Source organism: Lucilia sericata, unplaced genomic scaffold (assembly GCF_015586225.1).
Source record: "Lucilia sericata isolate MDLA Ls3-8-SP2 unplaced genomic scaffold, ASM1558622v1 Contig000973F_arrow, whole genome shotgun sequence".
Taxonomy (NCBI): domain Eukaryota; kingdom Metazoa; phylum Arthropoda; class Insecta; order Diptera; family Calliphoridae; genus Lucilia; species Lucilia sericata.
The window spans coordinates 136,001-160,700 of NW_023994956.1; the positions used below are offsets into that span (position 1 = coordinate 136,001).

The 24,700-nt window shown below is 31.5% G+C and overlaps 1 protein-coding gene and 1 long non-coding RNA gene across 8 annotated transcripts in view; one reads left to right on the plus strand and one right to left on the minus strand.

Annotated features, from left to right (window-relative positions):
* LOC119609390 overlaps positions 1 to 10,607 on the plus strand; it is a 98,001-nt gene extending 87,394 nt beyond the window's left edge. Inside the window, exon 3 of the long non-coding RNA XR_005231924.1 lies at positions 10,505 to 10,607. This is a non-coding gene — a long non-coding RNA (uncharacterized LOC119609390). The remainder of the gene's footprint in view (positions 1 to 10,504) is intronic.
* The window catches only part of LOC119609388 (potassium voltage-gated channel protein eag), a 103,158-nt gene that overhangs the window by 63,181 nt on the left and 15,277 nt on the right, over positions 1 to 24,700 (minus strand). For all 7 annotated transcript variants that reach the window (XM_037964143.1, XM_037964147.1, XM_037964142.1 and 4 more), the window contains exon 2: positions 6,670 to 6,790. In XM_037964143.1, the coding sequence (XP_037820071.1) occupies positions 6,670 to 6,790 (121 nt within the window). The remainder of the gene's footprint in view (positions 1 to 6,669; positions 6,791 to 24,700) is intronic.

The window sequence follows — 24,700 nt, forward strand, 5'->3', positions numbered from 1 at the left end:
CTTACTATTCATAATGTTTGTTTGACACTTTTTAAATTATTAGCAATTTTAAAATTCATACTCATGACCCAAATTTGGACAGAAACAAAAAGTAAAATAACATACACACACACATTTTATTTATATATAAGTGCAATGTCACAACATTAAATAATTGATTGTCAATAATTTACCAAAGAAAAAATGAAGAAAATAATGCAGAAAAGGGGAAAAGACTTAAATGCAGTTGAATAATCAAATATAAAAACCCTGACATTTTATTTATTCCTTTTAGGGATTATTACTAATGATAACGTTTGCACACAGCTTTGTCATTCATTTCCAGTTAAATCAACACTTAAATAAACAATTTATTACTTTTTTGGGAGGAGATGGTGCCAAAGTAACTTGTATAATAATGCGAACGAAAATGACATAAACAGTCATGTACAACATAACCATTAACATTTCGAGACATACAGAACAGAACCTCCCATCTTTTTTGTTTGCTATCGGAAAGAGGAAATAAAACAAATCACATGGTAACCACAAGGCAAAAAACAAGTCATAAAACCCTATAACAAAGAAAAAAGGTGAACGAACACAGCCACTAAATGAAAGACAAATCAGGCAATATTTCAATATTGCAAATACGAAAAAACCCGTAACAGAAAACCAAATCAAACAATTCGCACTTTTTTGTCGAAAAAAAAATGGATAAAGGTTACACACAAAAATATGTGTGCGTTTCAGAAAACTTCAAAAACTTCGAAATGAACCTAAATATACGTAAATAAAACACTCGTTAATGTGTGATTTTACAAAAAAAAAAAAAAAAAAAAAAATATTCAAACTTAAATCGCGTGTCTTATTGGCATGTTTTGTATATTCGTATGATGGAATTTATAACCCAATGACTGTCTGTCATTCTGTCTTACCAGAGTCAAAAATTTATAAAAAGACCCTGTTTTACCATTTATATGACATGTTTTCAAATGATTTCGTATTTTTCAATTTTTTGCTTCTTCCTGTTGTTATTTGCTTTTTTATGACGGTATATTTGTTTTATTTTTATTTGCTGTTTGTTTATGTACATAAATATTTTGGGGCCAATAGATTGTTTATTTTAGTATTGATTTTTTTTGTTCTTCACTTTAAGTTTTTAAAAAAGAGAAAAATTTGGCTTTTAAAGTAAAAAGTTTTAAAAAGAAGTCAATGGCAATCTGTATCTTTTCAGCGAATTAAATTTAACTAAAACTGAACTATAACTGCTTATTAATTTTAAAAGTGTCAGAAGTTATCGGTGCGTATGCGAAATATTTAGTTTTTATAAAAAATAATCATACGCCAAGACAAAAAATTTAGTTCAACTAGGACGAACTAGAACAGAACTAGAACAGAACTAGAACAGAACTAGAACAGAACTAGAACAGAACTAGAACAGAACTAGAACAGAACTAGAACAGAACTAGAACAGAACTAGAACAGAACTAGAACAGAACTAGAACAGAACTAGAAACAGAACTAGAACAGACTAGAACAGAACTAGAACAGAACTAGAACAGAACTAGAACAGAACTAGAACAGAACAGAACTAGAACAGAACTAGACAGAACTAGAACAGAACTAGAACAGAACTAGAACAGAACTAGAACAGAACAGAACTAGAACAGAACAAGAACAGATGGTTAGGTTAGGTTAAGAAGGGTATACACCGTAAAAACGGTGTGTATCCACTCGGAGACCATAAGGTCCATTGTGAACAAGAACCAAGAACAGAACTAGAACAGAACTAGAAACTGAACTAGAACTGAACTAGAACTGAACTAGAACTGAACTAGAACTGAACTAGAACTGAACTAGAACTGAACTAGAACTGAACTAGAACTGAACTAGAACTGAACTAGAACTGAACTAGAACTGAACTAGAACTGAACTAGAACTGAACTAGAAACTGAACTGAACTAAAACTGAATTAGAACTGAACTAGAAACTGAACTAGAACTGAACTAGAACTGAACTAGAACTGAACTAGAAACTGAACTAGAACTGAACTAGAACTGAACTAGAACTGAACTAGAACTGAACTAGAACTGAACTAGAACTGAACTAGAACAGAACTAGAACAGAACTAGAACAGAACTAGAACAGAACTAGAACAGAACTAGAACAGAACTAGAACAGAACTAGAACAGAACTAGACCTGAAACTAGACTGAACTAGAACAGAACTAGAATAGATCTAGAACAGAACTAAAACAGAACTAGAACAGAACTAGAACTGAACTAGAACTGAACTAGAACTAGAACTGAACTAGAACTGAACTAGAACTGAACTAGAACTGAACTAGAACTGAACTAGAACTGAACTAGAACTGAACTAGAACTGAACTAGAACTGAACTAGAACTGAACTAGAACTGAACTAGAACTGAACTAGAACTGAACTAGAACTGAACTAGAACTGAACTAGAACCGAACTAGAACTGAACTAGAACTGAACTAGAACTGAACTAGAACTGAACTAGAACTGAACTAGAACTGAACTAGAACTGAACTAGAACTGAACTAGAACTGAACTAGAACTGAACTAGAACTGAACTAGAACTGAACTAGAACTGAACTAGAACTGAACTAGAACTGAACTAGAACTGAACTAGAACTGAACTAGAACTGAACTAAAACTGAACTAGAACTGAACTAGAACTGAACTAGAACTGAACTAGAACTGAACTAGAACTGAACTAGAACTGAACTAGAACTGAACTAGAACTGAACTAGAACTGAACTAGAACTGAACTAGAACTGAACTAGAACTGAACTAGAAGCTGAACTAGAACTGAACTAGAACTGAACTAGAACTGAACTAGAACTGAACTAGAACTGAACTAGAACTGAACTAGACTGAACTAGAACTGAACTAGAACTGAACTAGAACTGAACTAGAACTGAACTAGAACTGAACTAGAACTGAACTAGAACTGCACTAGAACTGAACTAGAACTGAACTAGAACTGAACTAGAACTGAACTAGAACTGAACTAGAACTGAACCTAGAACTACTGAACTAGAACTGAACTAGAACTAGAACTGAACTAGAAACGAACCAGAACTGAATTATAACTGAACTAGAACTGATTTAGTAAAAAATTTCATTTATTTATTAAATTAAACAATATTTTATTTATTTATTTAATTTTGTTTACAACTGTTTGCAATTTCCTCATGTTTTTGTTTTCCCATATTGTTTACAAGTTTGCTTTTAGCAAACGTGTTTAAACCAATTAATAATTTGTTAAAAATTTGTTTTAAACCTTACTGCTAATATGTTTAGGAAACCTTTAAAATCATGAACTAGACGTCACATAATTGCCACATCTAGGCCTAATTTAACGCTTGAGTGAATATGGTTTTAAAACAATAATTTCCTAAACAAATGAGTGGCCAAATGGTTAATGGAATTAATTTGTAATATTTACTTAAAATTCCCAACAAATTATTGGAAATCAGTAAAAATGTTTATTAACATTTTTGCCAATAATTTTCTGCTCAATAACTTTAATTTGTTAGTCGGATTTTAAATATTTTAGTTCATTATTTTTAACATTTTCTACCATAATTATTTATTCTATACACATGTCTTTTTATATTTATTCGTTATTTTATGGAACAAGTAATTTTAGTTGATTTTTTTTTCTAAATACAAACTAGGTCAGTTGATTTAGTTTTATATGCAGAGTTTTTTTCCATTATTTAGTTAAAAAAAAAAGAAGAAAATTATGTGTTTAGTATAGTCTTTTGGGTATAGCAGTAAATACAGGGCACTGGGGCTTATTATAGTTTGAAAAATTTCACGTTACAACACATGAACATGATCTAACTAATTTCTTACCTCTTTAATACAAATGCCAATGGCGGAGAAATAGTAAAATTCAAAATCCTTAAAGAAGCTCAGTATAGAGATCCTTGTTTAGAAATTTTATTACAAATTGTCTTTTAGCCGGATTTTAAATTTTATTTTTGCCTACTCTAACCTTTTTTCCATTTTTTTTTTCAACCCATATTTGTTAGGCCAAAGTATTTTCCTGTGTTTTTTTAATTTTTTTCTCTTACATTTATTTCTATTATTTCCATTATTTTGAAACCCAAAGATAAAGAGAAAAAATTGGTTGCAAGCATATAAAAAATTTGAAAAAAATAGAAACCATAGTAGAAAATACATAAAAGCCTGAGGATGTTACTGGTTTCATCACCCGGTTTGTTGAACTTTGTGTATTTTTATAATGCAACTAGAAACAACCAGCATCAAAATAAACAAGGACTGAAAAAACAGAACTAGAACAGAACTAGAACAGAACTAAAACAGAACTAGAACAGAACTAAACAGAACTAGAACAGAACTAGAACAGAACTAGAACAGAACTAGAACCGAACTAGAACAGAACTAGAACAGAACTAGAACAGAACTAGAACAGAACTAGAACAGAACTAAAACAGAACTAGAACAGAACTAAAACAGAACTAGAACAGAACTAGAACAGAACTAGAACAGAACTAGAACAGAACTAGAACAGAACTAGAATAGAACTAGAACAGAACTAGAACAAACTAGAACAGAACTAGAACAGAACTAGAACAGAACTAGAACACAACTAGAACAGAACTAGAAAACAACTAGAACACAACTAGAACACAACTAGAACACAACTAGAACACAACTAGAACGAAACTAGAACAGAACTAGAACAGAACTAGAACAGAACTAGAACAGAACTAGAACAGAACTAGAACAGAACTAGAACAGAACTAGAACAGAACTAGAACAGAACTAGAACAGAACTAGAACAGAACTAGAACAGAACTAGAACAGAACTTGAACAGAACAGAACAGAACTAGAACAAACTAGAACAGAACAAGACACAACTAGAACACAACTAGACCAACTAGAACACAACTAGAACAACTAGAACACATCTAGAAACAACTAGAACACAACTAGACACAACTAGAACACAACTAGAACACAACTAGAACACATCTAGAACACAACTAGAACACAACTAGAACACAACTAGAACACTAGAACACAACTAGAACAGAACTAGAACAGAACTAGAACAGAACTAGAACAGAACTAGAACAGAACTAGAACAGAACTAGAACAGAACTTGAACAGAACAGAACAGAACTAGAACAGAACTAGAACAGAACTAGAACAGAACTAGAACAGAACTAGAACAGAACTAGAACAGAACTAGAACAGAACTAGACAGAACTAGAACAGAACTAGAACAGAACTAGAACAGAACTAGAACAGAACTAGAACAGAACTAGAACAGAACTAGAACAGAACTAGAACAGAACTAGAACAGAACTAGAACACTAGAACAGAACTAGAACAGAACTAGAACAGAACTAGAACAGAACTAGAACAGAACTAGAACAGAACTAGAACAGAACTAGAACAGAACTAGAACAGAACTAGAACAGAACTAGAACAGAACTAGAACAGAACTGAACAGAACTAGAACAGAACTAGAACAGAACTAGAACAGAACTAGAGAACTAGAACAGAACTAGAACAGAACTAGAACAGAACCAGAAGAACTAGAACAGAACTAGAACAGAACTAGAACAGAACTAGAACAGAACTAGAACAGAACTAGAACAGAACTAGAACAGAACTAGAACAGAACTAGAACAGAACTAGAACAGAACTAGAACAGAACTAGAACAGAACTAGAACAGAACTAGAACAGAACTAGAACAGAACAGAACTAGAATAGAACTAGAACAGAACTAGAACAGAACTAGAACAGAACTAGAACTAGAACAGAACTAGAACAGAACTAGAACAGAACTAGAACAGAACTAGAACAGAACTAGAACAGAACTAGAACAGAACTAGAACAGACTAGAACAGAACTAGAACAGAACTAGAACAGAACTAGAACAGAACTAGAACAGAACTAGAACAGAACTAGAACACTAGAACAGAACTAGAACAGAACAGAACTAGAACAGAACTAGAACAGAACTAGAACAGAACTAGAACAGAACTAGAACAGAACTAGAACAGAACTAGAACAGAACTAGAACAGAACTAGAACAGAACTAGAACAGAACTAGAACAGAACTAGAACAGAACTAGAACAGAACTAGAACTTAATTAGAACTGTAGTCCAACTGAACTAAATTATTCGTTATTGTTTTAAGCCCGTTCCTTAAGTCTCTGGTGTAATTTTGTACATTTGTCTCTAATGTGCACTTCTGTTTTTTTGGAGCGTTACGGTTAGTTTGTATTTCTCTAGTCGAGCTTATTTTCCACCCATGAAAAACTACAGGAAAAATTCCTACATGTTGTAAATAAGCAGAGTTTCATTATGAGTCTTTTTAGCAGGAAAAATGAAATATTTTACAGCAAATGCACAACAAGCATAATTTAACCTCAGGGCGAATAAAGCAACAAATTTTTGTTGTTGACGCTAAAATGTTTTGTAAAATTATTATAATACTAATGCAGCCACTACTAGTGCTCATGATTTATAATAAGCCCTTTTCTCCTCAGCCCTTAAAAGGTTAATTATTTATGTTTTTATTAGTGTTAAGTTTTGTTTAGCAAAAAAAGTTGTAAAATAAAAGCTGGTTTTTTATTTTTTTATTATAAATTAAGGTTTTAAGTTTAACTTACCTGCAAGATTTTTGCATAACCTCGGCCCGATTATAGCCACTAATCTTGCAAAAGGATTCATTGCAATACACAATGGGAAAGTCGACAATTTGGGCATTGGCCAGAAGGAATGAACTGTCAGCTGAAAGTAAATAAGAAAAAAGCAATGATTAACATGAAAACATGATAAGACTCAATCTAATTTTTTGGAATTCCAATAAATAACTAAAGTTTCATTCTGATGGAATATGTTTCGTCTATAGTCTAGCTTATAGTCTAGTCTATAGTCTAAACTGTAGTGTAGTCTATAGTCTATAGTCTAATCTGCAGTCTAGTCTATAGTCTAGTCTATAGTCTAGTCTACAGTCTAGTCTATAGACTATAGACTATAGTCTTGTCTATAGTCTAGTCAATAGTCTAGTCTATAGTCTAGTCTATAGTCTAGTCTATAGTCTAGTCTATAGTCTAGTCTATAGTCTAGTCTATAGTCTAGTCTATAGTCTAGTCTATAGTCTAGTCTATAGTCTAGTCTATAGTCTAGTCTATAGTCTAGTCTATAGTCTAGTCTATAGTCTAGTCTATAGTCTAGTCTATAGTCTAGTCTATAGTCTAGTCTATAGTCTAGTCTATAGTCTAGTCTATAGTCTAGTCTAGTCTATAGTCTAGTCTATAGTCTAGTCTATAGTCTAGTCTATAGTCTAGTCTATAGTCTAGTCTATAGTCTAGTCTAGTCTATAGTCTAGTCTATAGTCTAGTCTATAGTCTAGTCTATAGTCTAGTCTATAGTCTAGTCTATAGTCTAGTCTATAGTCTAGTCTATAGTCTAGTCTATAGTCTAGTCTATAGTCTAGTCTATAGTCTAGTCTATAGTCTAGTCTATAGTCTAGTCTATAGTCTAGTCTATAGTCTAGTCTATAGTCTAGTCTAGTCTATAGTCAAGTCTATAGTCTAGTCTAGTCTATAGTCTAGTCTAGTCTATAGTCTAGTCTATAGTCTAGTCTATAGTCTAGTCTAGTCTAGTCTATAGTCTAGTCTATAGTCTAGTCTATAGTCTAGTCTATAGTCTAGTCTATAGTCTAGTCTATATAGTCTAGTCTATAGTCTAGTCTATAGTCTAGTCTATAGTCTAGTCTATAGTCTAGTCTATAGTCTAGTCTATAGTCTAGTCTATAGTCTAGTCTACAGTCTAGTCTATAGTCTAGTCTATAGTCTAGTCTATAGTCTAGTCTATAGTCTAGTCTATAGTCTAGTCTATAGTCTAGTCTATAGTCTAGTCTATAGTCTAGTCTATAGTCTAGTCTAGTCTAGTCTATAGTCTATAGTCTAGTATAGTCTAGTCTATATTCTAGTCTATAGTCTAGTCTATAGTCTAGTCTATAGTCTAGTCTATAGTCTAGTCTATAGTCTAGTCTATAGTCTAGTCTATAGTCTAGTCTATAGTCTAGTCTATAGTCTAGTCTATAGTCTAGTCTATAGTCTAGTCTATAGTCTAGTCTATAGTCTAGTCTATAGTCTAGTCTATAGTCTAGTCTATAGTCTAGTCTATAGTCTAGTCTATAGTCTAGTCTATAGTCTAGTCTATAGTCTAGTCTATAGTCTAGTCTATAGTCTAGTCTATTATAGTCTAGTCTATAGTCTAGTCTATAGTCTAGTCTATAGTCTAGTCTATAGTCTAGTCTATAGTCTAGTCTATAGTCTAGTCTATAGTCTAGTCTATAGTCTAGTCTATAGTCTAGTCTGTAGTCTATATTCTAGTCTGTAGTCTAGTCTATAGTCTAGTCTATAGTCTAGTCTATAGTCTAGTCTACAGTCTAGTCTATAGTCTAGTCTATAGTCTAGTCTATAATCTAGTCTATAGTCTAGTCTATAGTCTAGTCTATAGTCTAGTCTATAGTCTAGTCTATAGTCTAGTCTATAGTCTAGTCTATAGTCTAGTCTATAGTCTAGTCTATAGTCTAGTCTATAGTCTAGTCTATAGTCTAGTCTATAGTCTAGTCTATAGTCTAGTCTATAGTCTAGTCTATAGTCTAGTCTATAGTCTAGTCTATAGTCTAGTCTATAGTCTAGTCTATAGTCTAGTCTATAGTCTAGTCTATAGTCTAGTCTATAGTCTAGTCTATAGTCTAGTCTATAGTCTAGTCTATAGTCTAGTCTATGTCTAGTCTATAGTCTAGTCTATAGTCTAGTCTATAGTCTAGTCTATAGTCTAGTCTATGTCTAGTCTATAGTCTAGTCTATATGTCTAGTCTATAGTCTAGTCTATAGTCTAGTCTATAGTCTAGTTCTATAGTCTAGTCTATAGTCTCTAGTCTATAGTCTAGTCTATAGGTCTATAGTCTAGTTATAGTCTAGTCTATAGTCTAGTCTATTAGTCTAGTTCTATAGTAGTCTATAGTCTATGTCTATAGTCTAGTCTATAGTCTAGTCTATAGTGTAGTCTATAGTCTAGTCTATAGTCTAGTCTATAGTGTAGTCTATAGTCTAGTCTATAGTATAAGTCTATAGTCTAGTCTATAGTCTAGTCTATAGTCTAGTCTGTGTCTAGTCATATAGTCTCGTCTATAGTTAGTCTATAGTCTAGTCTATGTCTAGTCTATAGTCTAGTCTATAGTCTAGTCTATAGTCTAGTCTATAGTCTAGTCTATAGTCTAGTCTATAGTCTAGTCTATAGTCTAGTCTATAGTCTAGTCTAGTCTATAGTCTAGTCTATAGTCTAGTCTATAGTCTAGTCTATAGTCTAGTCTATTGTCTAGTCTATAGTCTAGTCTATAGTCTAGTCTATAGTCTACTCTATAGTCTACTCTATAGTCTAGTCTATAGTCTAGTCTATAGTCTAGTCTCTAGCTGTAGCTTAATCTATAGTCAAGTATATTGTAGTAATAAATTGCGCTTGTTTTACGATAATCATTTTAATATTTATGATTTGACTTTAGAAAAAAGGGTGGATTTAAAATGTTTATAATGATATTACTGGACTAATTAAAGTATTTTTGTGAAATAATTGGTATTTTTATAGAGGTTTGGTTAAATAATTTGAAATGATTGTTGTTTATTTATAAATTTCCGCCTCCTTGCTGATGATAAAAAGTGAATTCTATTTTTAGTCTCATTTATTATTACCAAACATTTTTAATTAAATCATTATTTAAATATTTAAATGGTTAATTTTTCCTTTAGCTGTTTTCGAAAAAAGTCAAAGGTTGTGTTTATGGCAGTTTATCGGAGGGTGTGTGTGTATGTGTGTTTTAGTGGAAAACGTCATACATATGCATAAAATTATCATAAAGGATGTTGACACTTAATTATGCAAATGTTAATATTACGCCCCCATACATTATTGTTTTTGTTATTATTATTGCTATTAAACGAGTTGTATGTTTGTTGTTGTTATTATTATTACATTTCCACATACATACAACACACACTATTAATGTTTCAGATACACAAGTTATAAAATAAAAAAAAAACAAGTTGTAACAAACAAATTCACTTAAAATGTAAAAATATTGCAGAACGGAGGATTAAAGGAATGTAGAACAATTCTGAAATATCAGAACTATTTAATCCGAAGGACCTGTTTTAAAACAGTAATTATAATTTGAAAAGTTGTCATTTATTTGTAGACATTATTACTTTACTGCTCTGTCCTTTAACTCTTACTTATAAAATGCGTTTAAAATGACACCTTCAACCACACATATAAGCGCAAGTATATTTGTATGTATGTGTTCATTTGATATTAAAATTTACATACTTATACACATATTTTTTTAATGTTTTACATGTGCGCATTTTTAATTTCATTTGTTCATCTTTTTTATACATTTCTTTCTTTATTCCTTCTTTACATAAAAAGACAGCATATGAAAGCAGGAGAAAACTACAACAAAATATAATGCAAAAAAAAACAACAACAAAATAAAAATTATAATGGAAAAAAATGGAAACTAAAGCACCATGTAAGTAAATACTTAAACAAAATTATATGGCGCCCCAAGGAATACTTTTTCTTTGAAACGCACTCATTCTAATGCACACACATACACACTTCATTTGCTAAATAAAAGAAACAACTTTTAGTAAAAGCGAAAGAAATTTAAATAAAATTAAAAATATATAAATTTTTAAATATAATAAAGTCACAAAAAAATGCTTAATTAGGGTGAAAAATCATCGCGAGAACATAAGGAAAGCGGAAGTTAGAAAATGAAAGCATACTTAAAGGGGGCATAAAGAATCAAGGATTCTAAAAGCAGGATTAAATAGAGTATATTCCATATTATAGTTTAGTCTGCAGTGTGGACTATAGTGTCCAGAATATAGTCTAGTCTATAATCTAATCTATAGTCTATTGTCTAGTCTATAGTCTAGTCTATAGTCTAGTCTATAGTCTAGTCTGTAGTCTAGTCTATAGTCTAGTCTGTAGTCTAGTCTATAGTCTAGTCTATAGTCTAGTCTAGTCTATAGTCTAGTCTATAGTCTAGTCTATAGTCTAGTCTATAGTCTAGTCTATAGTCTAGTCTATAGTCTAGTCTATAGTCTAGTCTATAGTCTAGTCTATAGTCTAGTCTATAGTCTAGTCTACAGTCTAGTCTATAGTCTAGTCTATAGTCTAGTCTATAGTCTAGTCTATAGTCTAGCCTATAGTCTAGTCTATAGTCTAGTCTATAGTCTAGTCTATAGTCTAGTCTATAGTCTAGTCTATAGTCTAGTCTATAGTCTAGTCTATAGTCTAGTCTATAGTCTAGTCTATAGTCTAGTCTATAGTCTAGTCAATAGTCTAGTCTATAGTATAGTCTATAGTCTAGTCTATAGTCTAGTCTATAGTCTAGTCTATAGTCTATAGTCTAGTCTATAGTCTAGTCTATAGTCTAGTCTATAGTCTAGTCTATAGTCTAGTCTGTAGTCTAGTCTATAGTCTAGTCTATAGTCTAGTCTATAGTCTAGTCTATAGTATAGTCTATAGTCTAGTCTATAGTCTAGTCTATAGTCTGGTCTATAGTCTAGTCTATAGTCTAGTCTATAGTCTAGTCTATAATCTAGTCTATAATCTAGTCTAGAGTCTAGTCTAAGTCTAGTCTATAGTCTAGTCTATAGTCTAGTCTATAGTCTAGTCTATAGTCTAGTCTATAGTCTAGTCTATGGTCTAGTCTAGAGTCTAGTCTATAGTCTAGTGTATAGTCTAGTCTATAGTCTAGTCTATAGTCTAGTCTATAGTCTAGTCTATAGTCTAGTCTATAGTCTAGTCTATAGTCTAGTCTATAGTCTAGTCTAGTCTATAGTCCAGTCTACAGTCCAGTATATAGTCTAGTCTATAGTCTAGTCTATAGTCTAGTCTATAGTCTAGTCTATAGTCTAGTCTATAGTCTAGTCTATAGTCTAGTCTATAGTCTAGTCTATAGTCTAGTCTATAGTCTAGTCTATAGTCTAGTCTATAGTCTAGTCTATAGTCTAGTCTATAGTCTAGTCTATAGTCTAGTCTATAGTCTAGTCTATAGTCTAGTCTATAGTCTAGTCTATAGTCTAGTCTATAGTCTAGTCTATAGTCTAGTCTATAGTCTAGTCTATAGTCTAGTCTATAGTCTAGTCTATAGTAGAGTCTATAGTCTAGTCTATAGTCTAGTCTATAGTCAAGTCTAAATTAAATAAAATTAAAAAGTTAGAAGTTAGAAAATGAAAGCATACTTAAAGGGGGCATAAAGAATCAAGGATTCTAAAAGCAGGATTAAATAGAGTATATTCCATATTATAGTTTAGTCTGCAGTGTGGACTATAGTGTCCAGAATATAGTCTAGTCTATAATCTAATCTATAGTCTATTGTCTAGTCTATAGTCTAGTCTATAGTCTAGTCTATAGTCTAGTCTGTAGTCTAGTCTATAGTCTAGTCTGTAGTCTAGTCTATAGTCTAGTCTATAGTCTAGTCTAGTCTAGTCTAGTCTATAGTCTAGTCTATAGTCTAGTCTATAGTCTAGTCTATAGTCTAGTCTATAGTCTAGTCTATAGTCTAGTCTATAGTCTAGTCTATAGTCTAGTCTATAGTCTAGTCTATAGTATAGTCTATAGTCTAGTCTATAGTCTAGTCTACAGTCTAGTCTATAGTCTAGTCTATAGTCTAGTCTATAGTCTAGTCTATAGTCTAGCCTATAGTCTAGTCTATAGTCTAGTCTATAGTCTAGTCTATAGTCTAGTCTATAGTCTAGTCTATAGTCTAGTCTATAGTCTAGTCTATAGTCTAGTCTATAGTCTAGTCTATAGTCTAGTCAATAGTCTAGTCTATAGTATAGTCTATAGTCTAGTCTATAGTCTAGTCTATAGTCTAGTCTATAGTCTAGTCTATAGTCTATAGTCTAGTCTATAGTCTAGTCTATAGTCTAGTCTATAGTCTAGTCTATAGTCTAGTCTATAGTCTAGTCTATAGTCTAGTCTATAGTCTAGTCTATAGTCTAGTCTATAGTATAGTCTATAGTCTAGTCTATAGTCTAGTCTATAGTCTGGTCTATAGTCTAGTCTATAGTCTAGTCTATAGTCTAGTCTATAATCTAGTCTATAATCTAGTCTAGAGTCTAGTCTAAGTCTAGTCTATAGTCTAGTCTATAGTCTAGTCTATAGTCTAGTCTATAGTCTAGTCTATGGTCTAGTCTAGAGTCTAGTCTATAGTCTAGTGTATAGTCTAGTCTATAGTCTAGTCTATAGTCTAGTCTATAGTCTAGTCTATAGTCTAGTCTAGTCTATAGTCCAGTCTACAGTCCAGTATATAGTCTAGTCTATAGTCTAGTCTATAGTCTAGTCTATAGTCTAGTCTATAGTCTAGTCTATAGTCTAGTCTATAGTCTAGTCTATAGTCTAGTCTATAGTCTAGTCTATAGTCTAGTCTATAGTCTAGTCTATAGTCTAGTCTATAGTCTAGTCTATAGTCTAGTCTATAGTCTAGTCTATAGTCTAGTCTATAGTCTAGTCTATAGTCTAGTCTATAGTCTAGTCTATAGTCTAGTCTATAGTCTAGTCTATAGTCTAGTCTATAGTCTAGTCTATAGTCTAGTCTATAGTCTAGTCTATAGTCTAGTCTATAGTCTAGTCTATAGTCTAGTCTATAGTCTAGTCTATAGTCTAGTCTATAGTCTAGTCTATAGTCTAATCTACAGTCTAGTCTATAGTCTAGTCTATAGTGTAGTTTATAGTCTAGTCTATAGTCCAGTCTATAGTCTAGTCTATAGTCTAGTCTATAGTCTAGTCTATAGTCTAATCTATAGTCTAGTCTATAGTCTAGTCTATAGTCTAGTCTATAGTCTAGTATATAGCGTAGTCTATAGTCTAGTCTATAGTCTAGTTTATAGTCTAGTCTATAGTCTAGTATATAGTCTAGTATATAGTCTTGTCTATAGTCTAGTCTATAGTCCAGTCTATAGTCTAGTCTATAGTCTAGTCTATAGTAGAGTCTATAGTTTAGTCTATAGTCTAGTCTATAGTCAAGTCTATAGCCTAGTCTTCGGTCTAGTCTAAAGTCTAGTCTCTGGCCTAGTGTTTAGTCTATAGCCTATTCTATGGTCTAGTCTACAGTCTAGTCTATTGTTTTGACTAAATTGCCGATTATAATCTATGCTACTAAAGTCTAGTTATACGCTTGAGTAAAGATTATTGACCTGGAGATACTTAATATTCATTAACATTGCTCTCTTAAAAACTGCCATTTAATTTGTGGTTTATTAAGCATTTAATAAAAATATATTTATTACTTTCTTTCTGCATAATAATTTTTATATATTCGATTGCCCGCTTTGTATGGAAGTCTTATATAATCATCATCATCAGTTTCCATAATTGATTAGCTAAACTAATCAATGATAAATTTTATTATTTTACTAACTCACACCTTTTCTCTAACCGCCGCCCAACATTTACAAATTTTTATGACACCCAAAAGAAAATTTTGTAGGCGTTTAATATTAATTGGATTTTGTCCTTAAGAAAATGCAGAAAAAATAAGAAAAGAAGAAAAAAATCTAACAAAAGAAAACAATAAATAAGTGAACATGTTCACTCAATAATGTTTTAATATAATTTCTATAGATTGTATACAATATTTAAGATAAAATAAAAGTAATACTCAAAATTTAATAAAGATTTTCTAGAGCCCAGTAGTAGATGCTGTCTGTCTGTCTGTTCTCTTTAGCAATATATTCATTTTTCATAGCTGTCATTAGTTTCAAGTGAAAATTGATGATGTTTTAGTAGGGACGAGTAGAGTAGAAAGCAACAAAGTTTTCTTTTCGTGCTGGCAACAGCATTGAACATCAAAGGACATTTATTAGTTTTGTTGGTGTTGCCATTTTGTCAAATAAAGTTGTTTTTTTGTTTTTGATTGATGATAGAGTTTTTTGCATTTGCTGGACAATATGGCCTTTAACTTTAGCAGACAAAGTTTGTTTCCATGTTGGTAGCATGTTTATTAGATGAGTTTTTTCATCTACTTTAAGTTAAGTTGTTATTTTAATATTATTAGGGGATACTTTTCGTAGATAAAGTTTATTTAACAATAAATATTAACAAATTGTTTTTTAAGGAAAATTTCCTAATAAGAAGAGATAATATATGAATAGTAAAAAGCTGTCAATGTGGTTTATAGAGAGGACTCTATACTAGACTACAGACCAGACTAAAGGCTAGACTATAAGCTAGATTACAGACTAGACATAGAATAGGCTAGACTAAAGACTAGACTATAGCCAAGACTACATACAATACTATAGACTAGAATATAGACTAGACTATAGACTAGACTATAGACTAGACTATAGACTAGACTATAGACTAGACTATAGACTAGACTATAGACTAGACTACATACTATACTATAGACTAGGATATAGACTAGACTATAGACTAGACTATAGACTAGACTATAGACTAGACTATAGACTAGACTATAGACTAGACTATAGACTAGACTACATACTATACTATAGACTAGAATATAGACTAGACTATAGACTAGACTATAGACTAGACTATAGACTAGACTATAGACTAGACTATAGACTAGACTATAGACTAGACTACATACTATACTATAGACTAGACTATAGATTAGAATATAGACTAGACTATAGACTAGACTATAGACTAGACTATAGACTAGACTACATACTATACTATAGACTAGACTATAGACTAGACTATAGACTAGACTACATACTATACTATAGACTAGACTATAGACTAGACTATAGACTGGACTATAGACTAGACTATAGACTAGACTATAGACTGGACTATAGACTCGACTATAGACTAGACTATAGACTAGACTATAGACTAGACTATAGACTAGACTATAGACTAGACTATAGACTAGACTATAGACTAGACTATAGACTAGACTATAGACTAGACTATAGACTAGACTATAGACTAGACTATAGACTAGACTATAGACTAGACTATAGACTAGACTATAGACTAGACTATAGACTAGACTATAGACTAGACTATACACTAGACTATAGACTAGACTATAGACTAGACTATAGACTAGACTATAGACTAGACTATAGACTAGACTATAGACTAGACTATAGACTAGACTATAGACTAGACTAGACTAGATATAGACTAGACTATAGACTAGACTATAGACTAGACTATAGACTATACACTAGACTAGACTATAGACTAGACTAGACTATAGACCTAGACTATAGACTAGACTATAGACTATAGACTAGACCTTAGACTAGACTATAGACTAGAGCTATAGACTAGAACTATAGACTAGACTATAGACTAGACTATAGACTAGACTATAGACTAGACTATAGACTAGACTATAGAACTAAGACTATAGACTAGACTATAGACTAGACTATAGACTAGACTATAGACAAAAACTAGACTATAGACTAAATCATAGGCTACTATAGTCATAAACATATTTTCTTCTCTGATTTATATTGTTAAACCAAATCCTCATTTCGTTTACTGGCCAAAAGTCAATTCACTAAAGACAGTTTCCTAACTAAAACCTTAAAATATTCTTAGTTTGTAGTAAAAATGTAAATGTATGTGAAAATAGAGTTCTATGTAAATTTTTATGCACTATGTTTTATAATATGGATTTTTGTGTTTAACTTTATTTCTTTTATTCTTCAAAAATAAAAGAGAAAATTGCTTTTTGCACAGTTTCATGGCACACAACTGTAGCAAAGGGAAATATTTAGACTGAACATGAAAGCAAACACACAGCTGCTACTGGTGTTTTCACATTTTAATATGAAATACTATTGTTGCTGTTTTAATATTACATATTTTAAATTCTTCTTCTGCTTCTTGACTGCACCATTTACTTGCTTGTTCTGAGAAGTCTCCGTTTCCATTTAGAGTTTTTGAGTATAAGAAATTTTGTCTAAATATTTGTCAAGGACATGAAAATTCTTCTTTCTTTGCGTGCATACAAAATTAAACTTAACCCATATAAGTGTGTGTGTGTGTGAAAGAGTATGAGTTTGTGCCATGTATGTTTTGAAAGAAATATACATGGTAAAGGTATGAGATTGTTTCATTTGTATAGAGTAACTTTCTTTAAAGGGGCAAACCACAATAGAAGAAGAAAAAGGGCACCTTTAGAAAATATACTAAAGTGTTAAGAAGTTCTACTTATGGAAAGAAGAGATCTACACCGAAAGAAAATTTATTTGTTAAATATTTGTAGCAATTTTATAAGATGTTCTGAACGAGCTGAAACACGTACAAACACACACCCAAAGTTTTAAATTTAAAAGTAGTTTTTTAACATTAAACTCCTAAAAGTATACTCAACAAAATAACACTACAAATCAGTAAATAAATAATAGTAGTTTCAAGAAAAAAAATCACACCCTTGCCTACAATCCTTTTCAATATCATTTCGGACTTTCAAAGGACTTTCATTTCCTTCTTTTAGTCCTTCTAAGATTTCAAGTGTAATAATAATATCCCTTTTCTTTATACTTTCTCTGAAATAGTTTTATATGTATTTTCCATTGCATAATGTTAGGCGTGTTGCGTTTCCATTAATTTTAAATATGAGCTTAAATTGTTTTTTTTTTTGTTCTTCTTTTTCTTGTTATTTTCTTCTCTTTTTTTTAACAGATTGCAAAATTACACGCTAAATATTTTTATGGTCATATAAATTTGTTGGTTTTATATATTTTTTTCATTTTTATTCTTTTCATATTGCTCATAATGCAATAGAATTTATATTATTGTTTTGTTTTTATTGCTGTCCAAGAAGAAAAATATTAATATAAGCAACAACAATTTTTGTTTAGTATTTATTTTAAGTTGCGCTTGGCAGTAAACCGAGGAGAAATAAGGAGGAGACTTCAAATGAATGAAATTTACAAGAAAAATTGTATTCTATAATCTGATCTATGTCTAAAGTCTCGTTTGTACTCTATATAAAGTGGTACAGTTAGCTATAGTCTAGTCTATAGCCTAGTCTATAGTCTAGTTTATAGTCTAGTCTATATCTAGCTATAGTCTTCTCTATTGTCTAGTCTATAGTCTTCTCTATTGTCTAGTCTATAATCTAGGTCTATAGTCTAGTCTATAGTCTAGTCTATAGTCTAGTCTATAGTCTAGTCTATAGTCTAGTCTATAGTCTAGTCTATAGTCTAGTCTATAGTCTAGTCTATAGTCTAGTCTATAGTCTAGTCTATAGTCTAGTCTATAGTCTAGTCTAGTCTAGTCTATAGTCTAGTCTATAGTCTAGTCTATAGTCTAGTCTATAGTCTATCTATAGTCTAGTCTATAGTCTAGTCTATAGTCTAGTCTATAGTCTAGTCTATAGTCTAGTCTATAGTCTAGTCTATAGTCTAGTCTATAGTCTAGTCTATAGTCTAGTCTATAGTCTAGTCTATAGTCTAGTCTATAGTCTAGTCTATAGTCTAGACTATAGACTAGACTATAGACTAGACTATAGTCTAGTCTAGTCTAGTCTATAGTCTAGTCTATAGTCTAGTCTATAGTCTAGTCTATAGTCTAGTCTATAGTCTAGTCTATAGTCTAGTCTATAGTCTAGTCTATATTCTAGTCTATAGTCTAGTCTATAGTCTAGTCTATAGTCTAGTCTATAGTCTAGTCTATAGTCTAGTCTATAGTCTAGTCTATATTCTAGTCTATAGTCTAGTCTATAGTCTAGTCTATAGTCTAGTCTATAGTCTAGTCTATAGTCTAGTCTATAGTCTAGTCTATAGTCTAGTCTATAGTCTAGTCTATAGTCTAGTCTATAGTCTAGTCTATAGTCTAGTCTATAGTCTATCTATAGTCTAGTCTATAGTCTAGTCTATAGTCTAGTCTATAGTCTAGTCTATAGTCTAGTCTATAGTCTAGTCTATAGTCTAGTCTATAGTCTAGTCTATAGTCTAGTCTATAGTCTAGTCTATAGTCTAGTCTATAGTCTAGTCTATAGTCTAGTCTATAGTCTAGTCTATAGTCTAGTCTATAGTCTAGTCTATAGTCTAGTCTATAGTCTAGTCTATAGTCTAGTCTATAGTCTAGTCTATAGTCTAGTCTATAGTCTAGTCTATAGTCTAGTCTATAGTCTAGTCTATAGTCTAGTCTATAGTCTAGTCTATAGTCTAGTCTATAGTCTAGTCTATAGTCTAGTCTATAGTCTAGTCTATAGTCTAGTCTATAGTCTAGTCTATAGTCTAGTCTATAGTCTAGTCTATAGTCTAGTCTATAGTCTAGTCTATAGTCTAGTCTATAGTCTAGTCTATAGTCTAGTCTATAGTCTAGTCTATAGTCTAGTCTATAGTCTAGTCTATAGTCTAGTCTATAGTCTAGTCTATAGTCTAGTCTATAGTCTAGTCTATAGTCTAGTCTATAGTCTAGTCTATAGTCTAGTCTATAGTCTAGTCTATAGTCTAGTCTATAGTCTAGTCTATAGTCTAGTCTATAGTCTAGTCATAGTCTAGTCTATAGTCTAGTCTATAGTCTAGTCTATAGTCTAGTCTATAGTCTAGTCTATAGTCTAGTCTATAGTCTAGTCTATAGTCTAGTCTATAGTCTAGTCTATAGTCTAGTCTATAGTCTAGTCTATAGTCTAGTCTATAGTCTAGTCTATAGTCTAGTCTATAGTCTAGTCTATAGTCTAGTCTATAGTCTAGTCTATAGTCTAGTCTATAGTCTAGTCTATAGTCTAGTCTATAGTCTAGTCTATAGTCTAGTCTATAGTCTAGTCTATAGTCTAGTCTATAGTCTAGTCTATAGTCTAGTCTATAGTCTAGTCTATAGTCTAGTCTATAGTCTAGTCTATAGTCTAGTCTATAGTCTAGTCTATAGTCTAGTCTATAGTCTAGTCTATAGTCTAGTCTATAGTCTAGTCTATAGTCTAGTCATAGTCTAGTCTATAGTCTAGTCTATAGTCTAGTCTATAGTCTAGTCTATAGTCTAGTCTAGTCTATAGTCGTCTATAGTAGTCTAGTCTAGTCTATCTAGTCTCTATAGTCTAGTCTATAGTCTAGTCTATAGTCTAGTCTATAGTCTAGTCATAGTCTAGTCTATAGTCTAGTCTATAGTCTAGTCTATAGTCTAGTCTATAGTCTAGTCTATAGTCTAGTCTATAGTCTAGTCTATAGTCTAGTCTATAGTCTAGTCTATAGTCTAGTCTATAGTCTAGTCTATAGTCTAGTCTATAGTCTAGTCTATAGTCTAGTCTATAGTCTAGTCTATAGTCTAGTCTATAGTCTAGTCTATAGTCTAGTCTATAGTCTAGTCTATAGTCTAGTCTATAGTCTAGTCTATAGTCTAGTCTATAGTCTAGTCTATAGTCTAGTCTATAGTCTAGTCTATAGTCTAGTCTATAGTCTAGTCTATAGTCTAGTCTATAGTCTAGTCTATAGTCTAGTCTATAGTCTAGTCTATAGTCTAGTCTATAGTCTAGTCTATAGTCTAGTCTATAGTAGTCTAGTCTATAGTCTAGTCTATAGTCTAGTCTATAGTCTAGTCTATAGTCTAGTCTATAGTCTAGTCTATAGTCTAGTCTATAGTCTAGTCTATAGTCTAGTCTATAGTCTAGTCTATAGTCTAGTCTATAGTCTAGTCTATAGTCTAGTCTATAGTCTAGTCTATAGTCTAGTCTATAGTCTAGTCTATAGTCTAGTCTATAGTCTAGTCTATAGTCTAGTCTATAGTCTAGTCTATAGTCTAGTCTATAGTCTAGTCTATAGTCTAGTCTATAGTCTAGTCTATAGTCTAGTCTATAGTCTAGTCTATAGTCTAGTCTATAGTCTAGTCTATAGTCTAGTCTATAGTCTAGTCTATAGTCTAGTCTATAGTCTAGTCTATAGTCTAGTCTATAGTCTAGTCTATAGTCTAGTCTATAGTCTAGTCTATAGTCGTCTATAGTCTAGTCTAAGTCTAGTCTATAGTCTAGTCTATAGTCTAGTCTATAGTCTAGTCTATAGTCTAGTCTATAGTCTAGTCTATAGTCTAGTCTATAGTCTAGTCTATAGTCTAGTCTATAGTCTAGTCTATAGTCTAGTCTATAGTCTAGTCTATAGTCTAGTCTATAGTCTAGTCTAGTCTATAGTCTATAGTCTAGTCTATAGTCTAGTCTATAGTCTAGTCTATAGTCTAGTCTATAGTCTAGTCTATAGTCTAGTCTATAGTCTAGTCTATAGTCTAGTCTATAGTCTAGTCTATAGTCTAGTCTATAGTCTAGTCTATAGTCTAGTCTATAGTCTAGTCTATAGTCTAGTCTATAGTCTAGTCTATAGTCTAGTCTATAGTCTAGTCTATAGTCTAGTCTATAGTCTAGTCTATAGTCTAGTCTATAGTCTAGTCTATAGTCTAGTCTATAGTCTAGTCTATAGTCTAGTCTATAGTCTAGTCTATAGTCTAGTCTATAGTCTAGTCTATAGTCTAGTCTATAGTCTAGTCTATAGTCTAGTCTATAGTCTAGTCTATAGTCTAGTCTATAGTCTAGTCTATAGTCTAGTCTATAGTCTAGTCTATAGTCTAGTCTATAGTCTAGTCTATAGTCTAGTCTATAGTCTAGTCTATAGTCTAGTCTATAGTCTAGTCATAGTCTAGTCTATAGTCTAGTCTATAGTCTAGTCTATAGTCTAGTCTATAGTCTAGTCTAGTTGTCTATAGTCTAGTCTATAGTCTAGTCTATAGTCTAGTCTAGTCTATAGTAGTATAGTCTAGTCTATAGTCTAGTCTATAGTCTAGTCTATAGTCTAGTCTATAGTCTAGTCTATAGTCTAGTCTATAGTCTAGTCTATAGTCTAGTCTATAGTCTAGTCTATAGTCTAGTCTATAGTCTAGTCTTAGTCTAGTCTATAGTCTAGTCTATAGTCTAGTCTATAGTCTAGTCTATAGTCTAGTCTATAGTCTAGTCTATAGTCTAGTCTATAGTCTAGTCTATAGTCTAGTCTATAGTCTAGTCTATAGTCTAGTCTATAGTCTAGTCTATAGTCTAGTCTATAGTCTAGTCTATAGTCTAGTCTATAGTCTAGTCTATAGTCTAGTCTATAGTCTAGTCTATAGTCTAGTCTATAGTCTAGTCTATAGTCTAGTCTATAGTCTAGTCTATAGTCTAGTCTATAGTCTAGTCTATAGTCTAGTCTATAGTCTAGTCTATAGTCTAGTCTATAGTCTAGTCTATAGTCTAGTCTATAGTCTAGTCTATAGTCTAGTCTATAGTCTAGTCTATAGTCTAGTCTATAGTCTAGTCTATAGTCTAGTCTATAGTCTAGTCTATAGTCTAGTCTATAGTCTAGTCTATAGTCTAGTCTATAGTCTAGTCTATAGTCTAGTCTATAGTCTAGTCTATAGTCTAGTCTATAGTCTAGTCTATAGTCTAGTCTATAGTCTAGTCTATAGTCTAGTCTATAGTCTAGTCTATAGTCTAGTCTATAGTCTAGTCTATAGTCTAGTCTATAGTCTAGTCTATAGTCTAGTCTATAGTCTAGTCTATAGTCTAGTCTATAGTCTAGTCTATAGTCTAGTCTATAGTCTAGTCTATAGTCTAGTCTATAGTCTAGTCTATAGTCTAGTCTATAGTCTAGTCTATAGTCTAGTCTATAGTCTAGTCTATAGTCTAGTCTATAGTCTAGTCTATAGTCTAGTCTATAGTCTAGTCTATAGTCTAGTCTATAGTCTAGTCTATAGTCTCTATAGTCTAGTCTATAGTCTAGTCTATAGTCTAGTCTATAGTCTAGTCTATAGTCTAGTCTATAGTCTAGTCTATAGTCTAGTCTATAGTCTAGTCTATAGTCTAGTCTATAGTCTAGTCTATAGTAGTCTATAGTCTAGTCTATAGTCTAGTCTATAGTCTAGTCTATAGTCTAGGTATAGTCTAGTGTATAGTCTAGTGTATAGTCTAGTCTATAGTCTAGTGTATAGTCTAGTCTATAGTCTAGTGTTAGTTAGTCTATAGTCTAGTGTATAGTCTAGTCTATAGTCTAGTGTATAGTCTACTCTATAGTCTAGTCTATAGTCTAGTCTATAGTTAGTCTATAGTCTAGTCTATAGTCTAGTCTATAGTTTAGTCTATAGTCTAGTCTATAGTCTAGTCTGTAGTCTAGTCTATAGTCTAGTCTGTAGTCTAGTCTATAGTCTAGTCTATGGTGTGGTCTATAGTCTAGTCTATAGTCTAGCTATAGCCTAGTCTATAGTGTAGTCTATAGCCTAGTCTATAGTCTAGTCTATAGTGTAGTCTATAGTCTTGTCTATAGTCTAGTCAATAGTCTAGTCTATAGTCTAGTCAATAGTCTAGTCTATAGTCTAATCTATAGTCTAGTCTATAGTCTAGTCTATAATGTAGTCTATAGTCTAGTCTACAGTCTAGTTTATAGTCTAGTTTATAGTCTAGTCTATAGTCTAGTCTGTAGTTTAGTCTACAGTCTAGTCTATAGTCTATTGTCTAGTCTATAGTATAGTCTATAGTTTAGAGGTCATAGAGATCTAGTCAATAGTCTTGCAAATTGTCTTTGTTGTGTTCGATCTTCTGTTTAAAATTTTAAATCTTTTAAAATCGCAACAAATATTATAATTTCCTAATTACCCCCAATACTACATTAGGTCAATTATAATTTATGCAATTCATAATCATTTATATTTTTTAATTTATTATCAAGATTTTACTGGCCCAGAAACAAAAACTTATACTGTCGAAATTTCTAATTAATTTATGGTTTAAAATTTTGGCATTTTCAAAACCAATATTGCACTCATGCATGCATGTGCGTGCGTGGGTACTTAATGGGTGGAATGATATAGATTTTCGAAAGAAGGAAACTGATACTAATTTAAAATGAATTTTCATTTAGAAAATATTATGGAAAAAACACATTTGAACATACTAGAGAAAAAAGAAAATATGTATATATGAAAACATAGTCGTATGCATGCACATGCCCTGCACACATGTATTTAGGATAAATTCTTGCAAAATGTATTTAAATGTGTTTTTTTTTTTGTTACTTATATGTATGGAGACATACACTAAGAGAAATTTATATGAAATAAAATAGTAATATTTTTAATACTATAGCTTTCTATAAAATTTAATCCAAATAGTTTTTTATTGCTCTAGTTTATTAACAGTTTTGTTTTATTATTTTTATAAATGTTTTACCAACAAATCAAGAAACTTCAGACATTTTAATTTTGCTGCTTTTGTTGATTTATTTTTTATTATAAAGAATTGAGGTCAAATTGTATGAATATTTATGCATTTTGTATACAAACAATTAAATATTGATTTTTTTTTTCATAGAACGAGCTAATTTTTTCTTACTGTGTACTAATTTTTAGATTGTGATTACAAATAATTTCCTTATGTTTGAAAATGTTAATGCTGTTGTTATTGTCGAAGTGACCAATATGCACAATTGAGCTTTTTAAAGTTAAATGTTAAATCAATATTGAAATGTAATTTTAAGAATTGTTGGCAATTAGAAAACTTAAGACAGATGGAATTGAGATTAAATAAATATTTTAAAGGAAATACTTACTGGAAGAAAGATTAAAATTAGTTTGATAGACTATAGACTAAATTATAGA